Source organism: Cornus florida, unplaced genomic scaffold (genome assembly GCF_030987335.1).
Source record: "Cornus florida cultivar Cherokee Brave unplaced genomic scaffold, ASM3098733v1 CherokeeBrave_3.0.0_Hap2_Chr10, whole genome shotgun sequence".
Lineage (NCBI taxonomy): Eukaryota > Viridiplantae > Streptophyta > Magnoliopsida > Cornales > Cornaceae > Cornus > Cornus florida.
Window position 1 is genome coordinate 76,716,766 of NW_026775580.1, and position 13,926 is coordinate 76,730,691.

Sequence of the window (13,926 nt, forward strand, 5' to 3'; positions counted from 1 at the left end):
TAAAAAAAAAAAAAAAAACTGTTGTCCCTTAGGCATGATTACTGTAGCAGATCTTATGAAAATTTTCTATATATAAAAAATTAAGTCAAATAATTATCAATGTGGTCTAACCTAGATATTATACTCTTTGGAGGGATATGGTATAAACTCCTCCCTTTAGAGTGTTTTCATTTTCATGAAAACTCAAATACTCAACAATGGAAGCAAAAATATACTCCATAATGAGTGTGTATTTAATCTTTCAATAAAATAAAATTCAAATGCAATTCAACAATATTTACTTGTAGGACAATTGGAAATCAAATTTTGCTTGTAATAAAATGTCAAAGCAAAGAAAAGTTAGGGTTAATCACATAAAAATTTTATGGTACAATATGTAAATATCTTTTATTGAACAACGAAACGAATATCTTACATTTTTTTACACCATAAAGCCTCCAAATGATTAATTATTATTACTATACTAATAATGCTCTAAATAGAAAGACGAAAGCATGGGGCGTTGGGATGTTGAGACGTAAAACAAGGCCTAATTTGGTTGACCTACCTAATTATAACATAAATAATGATAAAACTTCTTTCTTTTACCTGCCTGGACATTGTTTAACGTTTAAGCAAGGTTTTTCAAGTCAACAACTTTGCTTTTCAACACACACACACACACACACATAGGAATAAACTAATCATTGATAGGGACAATAAAACCCTCGCTATCCTTATATGTCACTGACTGAAGGGAAAAAAAAATCCTTATGTCACTACCATTCTGCCATGGCTTTGGTCTTTTTTTTTTTTTTTTTTTTTTTTTTTTTTTTTTTTTTTTTTTTTTTTTTTCTGACACTTAGAATAAGGGTTTGTTGAGAATTGTATTTTTGAATAAATTTCTTTTAATATCAGGAGAGTTTAGTATTTCAGAAATTTTATTAAATGCGAACACCTTTGTGGTCCAGTAGTTGAGTTGCTCCCATTTAACTTCTAATCTAATATTCTTGTCCTAAAAAAAATCGTGTTTTAAAAATAGTGTGGTGGAGAAACGGGAATTCCTAACTTTTCCAAAATATTCTTCCATCAGCCTAAATAAATATAAACAGACTCTTGAATTTCGTGACAATTATAAACTCGAAGTGACTGTTTCTCATTTCAAACATGTGACCTTCAAGTCGCAATGGAAAAACCTTACTACTGGTTGCTGGATTTCTATCCCGGGCATCATATGTGGGCAGATGTACCAACTTTTCGTAGTCCAGTAGTTGGATTGCTCCCGTTCAACTTCTAATCTCGTTAAACAGACTCGTGTGTTTTAAAAATGTGTTGGAGAAACGGAGAATTCCTAACTTCTCCAATATATTCTTCCAACAGCCTAAATTCATATAAACATACTCTTTAAGTTTCGTAACAATTATAAGCTCAGAGTGGCTGTTTTTCGTTTCAAATCTGTGACTTTCGAGTCGTAATAGAGCAATCTTACTATTAGTTGCTGGCCAAGAATTTCTGTCCGGTCATCATCTAGGGCAGATGTACCAGCTTTACGACGGGTTGATCGCGCATCCCACTGCAAAGACCCGAGTTTGGAGTCTTCAATTCCCATTTTTTATCACCCGTCTGCTGGAGCTGCCGGGGGTTCCAGTTCGATGCCGGCAAGCAGGTCGTGCACTATCAGGTTCCTTATACCTCCTATAACAAATTTCTCATTTTAATTAACATTTTTATATTAACAACCGTAGAAGAATTTCTATAGGTTTTCTATTCTGTTGGTCCACATTATGCATAGAATACAAATGCTGATTTCGAATAGGCTGTGATCCACATTCCAAGTGATCGTAGCCTCGTAGGTTAAAGGTCCGGCTCACATATATTTGGCCCACGAAATTCAAACCTTTAATAAAAAAAGGTCGCCTACTTCCCATTCCTCAACCTTTGTATTTCACCCTCCAAACTACAACCATGGCCAGAAATTTGCATACAACTGGAAATCACCAGCACCTAAATAGCAAAAGTTAAACCTAACAGGCTGTTGAACATTGTCCAAAATTTAATGGAAGGTCAAAAAATCAAAAGAATGAATAAATTGAAGCACAATGGTCCGTAACATTCCGCTACAAAAGCTTTAACCATTACAATTGGATTTAAATAATATTTCAAACCACCTATAATTAAATATGAAGCATAGAGATCAGCTTTTCACTGTGAAGGTGGAGGCGGAGCTGGTGGTGGATGTGAAGGCATGTCATCTGGAGGTGGTGGAGAAGATCCAAATTCAAGATTTGGATAGAAACCAGGTGGCCGCTCCGGAGGTTTGATGGAGAGCAACTGACTCGAATCCCCCACAACATCAGCCCATCCGTAATGAGGATCAGCCCTTAAAAGCAAAAGTTAAAAATTTGTCAGTTTTTTTAATTTAATTTAAGACTAGAACTAAAATGCAAATTATACATGATATGTTTAAATCATAAGAGAAAAGAAAGCACGACTTACTCATAATAAGTTTCCTCGTCCACGACAATATCCCAGCTCTCACCCGTTGTGCTCTTACCGTATTTATGCACTTTACTGAAACACAAAAAGAAGGCATATGATTTCCAATATATCATGCAAATCATGTGTAGCAATAATTCTTTACAATTGGAACTTGAATTCCCCATAAACATTAAATGTATAAATGAAACATTTGAAATTGAAGACGGCTTTACCCTATGGAATAATCAAAATTCTACTAACAGACAATGTAAGAAGCGTGTTGATCAATGAATAGATACCAGAAATTAGTTGCATACCCGTTTCCAAAGTGTTCTTCTCCCCATGTCCTTGACCAACCTAAACATAGATGGAAAAGGTCGGTATTAATTCAAAACAACACAAGCAAGAGAGAGATCATTCAGTGGAACAACAATCCTAGATATGCTCTTAATCTTCAAGTCTCAAAGATAAATAGAGGTGTTTTCAATATATGAAGTCACTGCAGAGGACAAGGAAATTCCACAAGCATGCACACACTCCTTTACTGCGCCGATATAGGCCATATCTGAGCTGGTACAAACAACAATTAGCGACTATTCACGAATGAATAGAAACTTGTGTGATTATTCATCGATACTAAAACATGTTTCTTACTAATTTTCTTCCCCTTCAGATGCAGAAGAGCAATTCCTTGGTTACCGACATAAAACACATATTCACATTTCTTTTCAATAAATCTTTTTCATTCAATTAATATAGCAGAAATCACATTTTACTAATGTTGTAGTTTTTTTTTCTCCCCACTTCTGAATGCAATTTTGTGTATGTTTTAACTTGCAATAATGAAGCTTTGCTATGCAAAATGCATCAAGTTGCTACAAATTTTCTGATAAATAGTAACTAGTGCCATATTAGGGTGAAATCAAGATAAAATTTCGTGACCAAAGTAAATGCAAGAGCCCAGATACAGCATATACAAGTCGCACAAGTCACAACTTCAAATCTCTGATTATATATTCTCAACTATCAATTGATGAACACGGAAGGTTAAAGTATTAGAAAAGCCTAGAAATTGAACACCAAATACCAGTCTACCTCATGATTATTGGTCTAAAGTAATTGTAAGATCTGACAGCTAGGAACTCCAGTGAGATATGTCTCCAGATATTCCCGTGGACTCCTCGACTCTCGAATACATATAAAGGGACACATGCACTTATCCATGTCTCATGATTAGCCCTAGACATGCATAAGCATGTATATTTCCTTAAGAAATTATTTGAGATAAATCTTCTTTAATTAATCATATATCTTCTGGATAATATTAAAGGGTTTGCCTAAAAGCTTTGATGGTAAATACAAATCCAAACATCATTATGCAAGTGAAGTATAGTTGTTATACCAAGAGCTTAGCTCCAGTAGTATTTCCACCACTTAACAAGTAAAGATTAGTATTCAAGTCCTCATAAGTAGCAATTGTGGGTGTGTGTTTTACTTACCAAAAGAAGATAAAATACCCGGGTTATTCATTTATTTATTGTCCTATCTAATTATGTTTATTTAATTCCACATACAGACCCATTTCCAATGAAACTGAACCCTGCACCCCACTTGTGGGAAGGAGACACCACCCAAGCGAACATTGCTATATAAATCTACATTTTTGATGTACTATTGATGGGCTTATAACATTGCAATACTTATATGCTTTGAACAGATGGAGTATGGTGAGTCAAACATCATCACTTAAAAGGAAGAAGGACAAGACGTACGATCACCACTGGGCGAAACATGCCATGTCTCCCCTTGACGTGAACCTATGCCAGCAAAAAACTTCTCTTCCCACTTGTCTCCCCACTTGGTTCCAAGTTCGGTCTCAGCCCATTTGTCTGTCCTGAGAAAAAATAAAATAAACAAAGGATACATAATGATACCTGTTGCTCAGTGGACTAGACAATATTAGCTGCAAATGGTTGCAGAAAATTAACTAAATTCATAGGAGTGTGTACAAATTACAAGCAACAGGATGATTTCAACATCTAACTTGCCCATTATGATTTTTTTTTTTTTTTTGATAAGTCTAACGTGCAGTATGATATGACTTTGCACAAAGAACATTTTTGTGTTTTAAGAGTATATATAGAGAATACCATTTTAGAACAGATCCTCTTCCATCATAATGCTCTCCCCACTTCTCCCACCATGACTGTTCATTCAATCTGCCATACTTATGTGCCCCTTTCTCAGTCCAGCCTTTAGCATCATATTTCTCCCACCTATATTAAAATACATGTGTCGTCCCAATGTTTACCACAGCCGAGTTACTTGGTGCTGCTCAAATAAATAGTTGATGCAGACAAGTAAAAATGTTGACATTACTTACCATTTTTCATACCATCCAGCATTTTCTGTGCCTGATTTTGCTTGTTTCTGTGCACTTCTCTCTATCCTCGCTAAGTTACTGCAGTTCTAAAAAGCAGCAATTATTATTCCGTTGAAAAAGAATCGTACGGTTGGTAAACTGAAATTTTTAAGGTTGTCAATGCAGCATGCTGCATGATCAAAATTAAAGCTATAGTATCTTATTATACAAGAAGAATGATAAGGTCAAAACCTCCATTCATCTTGGTGAAGAACTTCTTGCCATGTTTCCCACCAAGAATCCCCTTCGGCATTTCTTCCAGATTTCTCCACGCCTACAAAATCCAACGCTTTGAAAGATAAGCACTTCAACAGGGGTCTGGAATGCTTAACCATCATCAACGGACTCTCTTAGAAATGAAGTGAACAAAAATTTATCTTCCTGATGGAAATGCTTATGAATGGGTGCTCAACAATAACCATATATGTTAATTTGAGAGGTTTTATATAAGCAAAAGTACTATTAATTCATTAAAGAATTATTGTGAAAAAAATATATTATTAATGCTGATGTATGAAACTAACATACACAAATCAACATCAAGCATATGAAATATCATGTATCTAGCACATGCCAAGTACTATATACTAGATATTGTCATATATTATTTATACGTTACGCATAATCAGCACCATGTCAATCCATGAAAAATGCTTCAGGATCAAGGGCCTTAGAAAAGTAATTGTTATTATCAAGTGCATCTGAGTCTTGGATTTGCTGTTGACAAGTTCATAAAATAAACACAGCATGCAAACATAAAAGTGTCCTAAATAATATTCCAAACAAAATCAAACTCATAACAAAGAATCTCTAACTTATTAGTTGCCATAGGGCCAATTTAACCTACAGACCACAGCAAGCATGCAGTATGAGAGGCTAAAACAAGTGATAATGAAATGAGATTAAAAATTAAAACTGAAAAAGAATGCGGTACATCAGCCAAAGAAATTTACTTGGTGAAGTGGAGAAGGATCAATGTAATTGCTTATCCCATTTGATATCATGTGGATAGATGTTGACACATTAAAAAAGCACTACATTACCATGTATAGCATTTACAGATATGTGACTTCATGCGATAAAAGCAGTGAGAATACAGAGACATGGACATACTTTTAATCCTCTAACATGCTGGCACTTATACTACATCAAAAATAAAGTCAAATCTTTTTGTTGTTCCTCCCAGATTTAATAAAAAGAAAATTAACATTAAAATATCATCATAAAAGAACCCAACTTTTTGCAAATTCACATGAAGGGTAAACACAATAATTAAGTTTCATCAGCAACTCCTTCAACAAGTATGGAAGACTTGATTGTTTTTGGCAACAAATAAATTTCCCAGTCTAAAATATATGCAAGAACTTGTCTGATTTTGACAAAAGCCAAAAGTATGTCATATAAGAAATATTGACCCTTCCCCAAAGTATGTTTTGGCTCAGTTCATGGCCCCTTCAGCCACTGCGTCTTTAGTCAATGTAACCAATCACTGCCTGTAGCAAATAAATTCGATAGAGCACTCATGACAGAATAGAGATGACCACAAACTAGGCGCACTACACTTCATTAGAACTTAGGTGGATCTCAACAAGGGGGGAAAAAATGAACTAAAACAAAAAGTACTTTTTCTCATTCAGGCAAAGTTAACATCTGTTCTCCAATAACTTAAATACATATGTTTTCCTTAGAGTCAATAAATATTAAGCTCTGCCACATGGCGAACAGCCATTAAAAAATTTCAGAATAAATGGATGGTGAAAAACATTGGAAACTATCTTATACAGATCCATACTTTTAACCAGCAACTCTAGAAAATGGAAGGTAAGGAATATACCTAGCTCTTTGTACCCGGTCCAGTCACTTTTCTCCCACCACTGTCAAGGAGATCAACAAATCCAATTAATGCATCCACCTGGGATGATACTTAATAAGGTTATGAAAACAATGTCAATGTAGCATAGTTGTGTAAATGACATATGAGCAGCAATGAATGGAGGTTTTGACCTTATAGCAATGTAGCATAGTTGTGGGATGATACTTAATAAGGTTAAAAAGATTTGGCAGTGTATTTCCTGTTTTGCTGCTCCTACACTGCTTCTACCAGGTTTTATACCTGAACTTGGCAGTTTTCTGCTCAAGGCATTTTAAGAAAAACAAAATTTAACATAAAAAACATGCATTGATTAAGATAAATGATCTGCATTATGTGGTATTGTTACAAGGAGATCCAAAACTCACTTGGGTACTTGGGAGATTTTCACCAAAAAGGTGGCTTGAAGGAATAAGTGCACAAACCACTGGGCCATTAGCCCAATTGGTATACCGTATATCCTCTCCTACACCCCCCCCCCCCCCCCCCCCCCCAAAAAAAAAAACCCCCCCCCAAGAGAGGTGAGGGATTCTTGCCGTAGGGTGGGCATTTGTGGGTGCGTGAATATTTACCTTAAAAAAAAAAGGAATATGCGGACAGACCCAAGAACATGTTCTATTAAACAAGCATCAAAGGCGCTAAAAGATTTCCAAAGGAAAAGAATGTAGCATATTTTATACTATATCATGTACAAATATTATTCAGAAAAGTTTACAAAACAAGAAACTTATATTGCTTATGCATATAATGAGACGATGGACTTGGCTATAAGATGAAGAGCAGTCTCTTTAATCAGCTTTAGTTTGAACCTTGACTATAAATCAGTATTCTATTATAACTACAACTATTTAGTATATATGAAAAGTTTTAGAAAAAATTAGAAAATGATATGGTTGAGGGAACTAATATTAGTGGTCATATGTTGAAAAGATATGCTTATTAATCTCCATTGTAATCAATAATCCAAAGAATGCGATGAGTAACTGAACTAAAGAAGAAAGCATTATTGCCTTAGATTATATTCATAGTACAACATAAGTCATAGATTAAAATACTACTTTATGAGATAATTTATACCGTTTCTTTCCATTCTGATGAGCCATCATGCCATTGACCGCCCATTCTTGTCCATCTACATCTGTATCCATTTTCCCCAAGGTCCTCTCCACTTTCTCGATACCAAGAACTTCCATCTTCATTAGTGCCAGACTCAACGACATTTTCATTTAACAGACTAATTCCCCAATCCTTCTCATTTGCAATACCAGTGTCTGCAGTGAACACAACATATATCATCAGGCACGGAATAAGGTGCCAGTATAAATTCCTAACCAAATTCTATCATCACAACATTCAATTATGGATGCCTGTACCAGTTTTAAGATTAGCTGGACAGACTCAGATATAATTACAAGTCAATATTGAGATGATATCATAAATTACCTCTTTTAGGTGGAGTATCGCGGGACTGGGGCCCTGAATTCCTTGGTGTACAGCGGGGATAGAATTTCTCTTGTTTGGAAACAAAACGGGATCTGAAGCAAGAAATGCAAGCAAAAACATTATAACACAAAGCAGAATAACTATTTCTTCACACAAAATTTGTCTAATATTATTAGCCAAGGGAGTGTGGCTGGATAGTTGAATATAATTATGTCAATGTTCAGGGCAAGATGAATTTTTTATTTATTTTTTGATAAATCAGGGCAAGATGAATTTTTTCCTTACACTTTGTCAGTATGAGACCATAACATCCATAAAGAAGTCGATTTTTGAGGGAAAAGCTAGGCTTTGGTTACGTTTATCACAAAGAATGTTGCACATGCAGCTAATTAAATCAACCAAAAAAAAAATCTTTCTGCAACATAATTCACATAATAAGTGTGTGAGGTTGGATCTGGCAGTAACATGCTTACTCCCAGATTAAAAAAATTGAGAAAATCGCAAGGAAAGAAACATTAAGCTCTTCATAAATAAAATTATTTTTCCTTTTCCTTTCAGGTAAAAAGAAACATTACAGAAGAAAATAAGCTTTATCCTACATCAAACAAACTCAATTAACAGTAAATATCGCAATAGAAAATCCTCGGAAAAAAAATAGAAGAATTTGCAAGCACATGCGCATAGAGTACATATGTGATATGTTGGAGGATCGGAACTTACTGAGATGAAGCAAAGGGCAATGCCGGCGTAGCTTGGATTCGAACTCTCCGAGGGATCTTCTTTGAATCGAACGGCCATTCTTCGACCTTATCCGGACTCTTCCCCGACCCGGTCGTCCTCCGAATCGGAGCCAGTGAGTCCGAACAACACCTAATTGCACCAAACCTCCTCTTCCTCTTCTTCAACTCTAGTCGTTGGTGATGCAGAGGAGTCACATCGACTCTCCTCAGTTTCAAACTGAAAGGAGTCGATAAACCTCTTGAACTCGCCGCCATTTTCTACCAAGACGACGCCATTGACGAGAATCGGCGAAGAGAAAGATAAACCCTAGGTTCTAGAAGATTCAGTGTTAGTGTACTTGAAGTCCTGATGTAGAAGGACACTTACAAGTATATAATATATGTATGTATTGATCGATAGATATAGAGAGAGGAGATTCAAATTTAGAGAGAGAAGGGTTTAAGAACCAATAGTATTAGAGGAGTTAAATCCGGAGAGGTTTGGAGTTCAAAGAGGGTGAATATTTATGCTGGAACATTGACGGTGAGGGACCGAAGAAGATGAGAGAGATAATTTGAGAGAGAGAGAGAGAGAGAGAGAGAAGCGGTGGTGTGCGATGTAAGTGATCGGTGTGGCTTCGAATCCCGGGAGTTAATCATACACGTGAGGCACAGTGGACCCACTTTTCGTTTTTGAATCCACTGTGCCAGCAAGGAGTTGCCACCTGTCGAACATTGAACCGTCCTTTTGGGGCGCTTATTGTGACTCACCAACGCCTTAATAATAATTGTTATTTTGTATAATATTTTATCTGAAAACTAAATTGTGTGATATTGGTGACAGGGACTCTTCAAAACATGCCAAAATGTTTTTAGTTCTGCAAGTTTTATTTTGTTTTTAGCTTCTTCTTTCTTTTTTTTTTCTTTTTTTTTTTCCTTTCCTTTTAATACAATTAGAGATCAAATATAAGGCCATCCCCCAATAGCATATGTGAGAAAATTCTTTCATTCATCTTTGAAATTTTCTATCCATTTTTATGAAAATATAAAATTTTGGGAAAGTAATAACACACGCGAAAAAAAAAAAAATCAATAATGTTTCTAAACTTCTAATCTTTTTACTTAATACACAACAATGAAGGCAATTCAATAGAATTCATGTATTTCACAGTCCAATTATTATTGAAAAACCTCCTTGCCATTACCTATACGTTTTTACTCTCATAATTCCGAATTCAATATTGGACAAGACCCTTTCTAACATTTTTTTATTTTTGTTCGAATTACTAACACCGTTGTTGCAATCGGACCACCCTATCTATTCGAGAAGGCTTACTCTGAACCCTCTGGAGCAAGGGCTTGGCATTATACTAGATTAAAAAATTAGTCTTATTATGATACCACCGTCCCTTTTTTATTGTCCGCTTTATAAACTGTAACTCACATAATTGTGAGTCACAATATACGAAGCCAATAACAAAAAAGAGACAGATGAAGTATATCTATTTAATTTCTTTATTCAGATATGACATGAGACAAGAGCCTTTGTAACATAATATCTCCATTCCCCTATCCCATGGAGGTGAGGGCTTCCAAACCACAGTTGGCAATTTGATGAAAAAAAAAAAAAAAACTACAAGCACTTTAGTAACAACTAACACGTGTGATTAATACTTATGTTAGTGGATTAATGATTAATACTGATATGAATCCTTATTAGCCAACGAAGTGTGCAGGCTCATGTTTACCCGACAAAGTTGCACATCTTTCTAGAACATCGACAACTAAGGTCGAATATCAACGAGTTCATTTATTTCACAATTAGTGCATATGTATATATATATAAATAACCGTACTTATGTTATTAAATATATATTCTTTTCGGTTCAAATTCTCAATATAATTATTCATTTAGTGGGAGTCACAATTTACAAAATGAATAAAGGACGAAAGGTAGTATAATGTTAAACAGTGATACTCTGGTATTGTGTGGCCCTATTTTCCGTTAAACTTTTCAAAACTTGAATATTCCAACGGAAAATAGCTATCCAAAGATTTGTAAAACTCCGTTTTGTTAGTGATAAGTGATAACGTGACAGTCGGCACGGTAGGACTCGAATATCGCTTTACCTTATCCAAGTTATACTTTTCCCCTCCCTTTGCAACCACACCTGGCTAGAAACTGACATGGCAATGTACAAATGTTGAAGTTTCGCCAGTGTACTTTTGGATAAGCTGAAAACGTGGTGGCTTACGTGTCACAATGGCATGACACGGCGTTCATGGTTAAAGTGGGTGCCACGCGGACTCAAAATTACAAGGAAGTCGGAAAAAACGTGCAATTCTGACGTGGACCTGGATACGAAAATCAATTTTGTATGACTCATGCTTTGTATGGTACTTTTGGATAAGCATAAAGTCTCATTCACATTAAACTAGGACTAGAATTTCAGTTTTGAACGTAAAAATGCATCTCTCTCGTCGAATCCATCCATCTTTTTAGGACTAGAATTTCGGTTTTGAACGTAAAAATGCAATCTCTCTCGTCGAATCATCTTTTTAGTTTGTGTTGAAATTAGTTTCCTGAATGCAACGTCAGACGCAATTGATGACATTAAAATTAGTCCTTTCGCATTGATATATGTAGTATAGAGAGATAAGGACTACACGCACAATTTTCCTAGATTAGATGGGTCATATTTAGAAGGGTTTAGGTCAAAAAATTTCTTAATATATAAAATTTGTACAGGATTAATTCTTATTTTTTTTAAATGTGTATATTAGTTCATAAAATATCTGATCACTTTTTGACAAAAAATATATATGAAAAACTTATTTTATCCTTTTAATTTCCATTTTACCCCTCACCCATATGTGCATATACCCTTAATACCCATTTCGTTTCTCTTTTCTCTCTTTTCTTCATATCTACATATTATTTGTTTATTAATTAATAAAAAATATATAATAAAAACTGATAAGTATAATAAAAATATTTAAAAAAAAACACATATATAAGTACAGATATAATAAAACGGATAATAAAATAAAAACTATAACAAAAATATAAAATTGATAATATAATAAAAAAATATAATAAATCCGATAATATAATAAAAAACAGATAATAAAAAATATATAATAATATGATAATATATTAAAAAAATATAATAAAACTGATAATATAAAAATATATATATAATATAATAAACTGATAATATAATAAAAATATAATAATCTGATAATATAATAAAAATATATATAAAATCTGATAACATAATAAAAAAAATATAATAAAACTGATAAGTATAATAAAAATATAATAATCTGATAATATATAAAAATATATATATATAAAATTTGATAACATAATAAAAAATATATATATAATAAAACTGATAAGTATAATAAAAATTAAAAAAAATATAATAAAAACTGATAAGTAGATGAATGGTATAAATATAATATATATACGTACTGATAATATATATACATATATAATTATATATACACACAAAACACTCCAAACCTCACCAAAACCAAACTTTCGCAAGAGACAAAATAGAAAGTTCCTGTGGTAATGAACCTTGCATCTACTAATAAATACTAATGATTAAGCTTGCTTGGCAATCAATTCCTTATCCAAGGACCTGGAGCTTTATCTTGGTGAAAAGCCATCGCACTAATCCGTGCTCTCTGATCTCATCCTCAGAAATACGTGCCTCTAAAAATAGAGCATATCAGCAAGAGAAAGAAACCCCCAGCGGCCTATTTGCACCAAATTGAGGGTTTTATGTTATTTTAATTTTTCAAAAGTCTATTTACACCAAATTGATAATATATGAATATTTTATATTATACATGACCTTTTTATACTAAAATTAATAGTAGAGGAGAATTTTTTGCACTTAACCCTGTTTAGAAGATGTTAATAAACATAGTTTTATGTGCACTCAATTAACTCAAAATCACACACCATCTATCACAAAATGACGTAACAAATTGGCCACAAATCAATGTTCTCTTCCAGAGCATTGAATCTAAGATTTTAGATTAAATTGAAATCTTAAAATTTAAATTAATGAAATTAGAAAAAAAATTAATTAAATTCTGTGAGTTATTTTTCTCCAATTCTAAGGCTCTCGAATTCCATGCAGCCAAATATTCCCTCCGCCCCAATATAAGTGTCACTTATGGGGAGTAGTAATTTTTAAGGAGACATGTAGGACCATGTATTATTTGTCTAAAAAATTACTAAGTTGCCCTTTTAAGTTTTGAATTTTAAGTTTTAAATATTGAAGTTTAAAATTTAAACTCAAAGGACAATTTTGGAATGATGTGAAATATATTATTTGACAAATAAAAGTGAACACTTATTTTGAAACAGACAAAAAAGAAAAGTATGACACTTATTTTGAGACGGAGGGAGTATAACCTAAAACTTTTTTCATTTTTTCAAATCCAAATCCAAATCCAGGACGCCCAATTCAGTTTTTCCAAACATGACATATATGTATTTGTTTATAAAGCGATGCAACAAATGCACCAACTCATAATCAAAATGAAGTAATATTAAGATACATATCTTGTAAAACGAGACTCAGTTACCTCATAGAAAATTAAAGGTAAATTACATTGACACCTCCTAGGGTTTCGGTCAATGTTACTCTGATACCACTTGGTTTCAAAAATCATATTTGTCCCTGATTATTTAATTCTATTAATTTACAAAATCAACCTTGTTAATGGACGAAACTACCATCATCATTAAGTCTCTTTCTCTACCATAATCTTCTTCTTCTTCTTTTAATACCTAGCCATCGACATTCCCTCTCCTTTTAATACCTAGCCATCAACATTCCTTCTCTTCCCGATCCCCCCCCACCCCCCGCCGCGGCGTTGTGGTAGGTCTAGGCTGGCCATGATTGTTTTTTTTTTTTTTATTTTTTTTTTTTATTTTTTTTTTACTCTAGTGGTGGTGGTGTCTAGATTATTAGGGTTTTTCAAAAAATTTA

The 13,926-nt window shown here is 33.8% G+C and overlaps 1 protein-coding gene across 2 annotated transcripts; it reads right to left on the minus strand.

The window, feature by feature from the left end:
• Positions 1-1,955: 1,955 nt before the first annotated feature.
• LOC132276556 (protein EARLY STARVATION 1, chloroplastic) lies at positions 1,956-9,544 on the minus strand. 2 transcript variants are annotated; one of them, XM_059778019.1, is made up of 11 exons: positions 8,913-9,544; positions 8,193-8,284; positions 7,827-8,020; positions 6,714-6,753; positions 5,072-5,153; positions 4,841-4,918; positions 4,608-4,733; positions 4,230-4,351; positions 2,757-2,814; positions 2,476-2,550; positions 1,956-2,359 (listed from the first exon to the last, which is right to left on the minus strand). In XM_059778019.1, exons 1-11 carry the CDS (start codon positions 9,185-9,187, stop codon positions 2,182-2,184), a joined length of 1,320 nt encoding a protein of 439 aa, XP_059634002.1. In that variant the 5' UTR covers positions 9,188-9,544; the 3' UTR covers positions 1,956-2,181. The 2 variants fall into 2 exon arrangements, with proteins under 2 accessions (XP_059634002.1, XP_059634003.1); XM_059778020.1 differs by having other exon boundaries at positions 2,775-2,814; positions 8,913-9,543.
• Positions 9,545-13,926: the final 4,382 nt, after the last annotated feature.

Excerpts from the sequence above, each read along its gene's own strand:
- LOC132276556 (XM_059778019.1), bottom strand. The coding sequence starts at position 9,187 with ATGGCGGCGAGTTCAAGAGGTTTATCGACTCCTTTCAGTTTGAAACTG. Across the intron at positions 8,021-8,192 it reads CGATACTCCACCTAAAAGAG|ACACTGGTATTGCAAATGAG; the intron begins GTAATTTATGAT and ends TGTTCACTGCAG. Across the intron at positions 2,360-2,475 it reads GACGAGGAAACTTATTATGA|GGCTGATCCTCATTACGGAT; the intron begins GTAAGTCGTGCT and ends TTTGCTTTTAAG.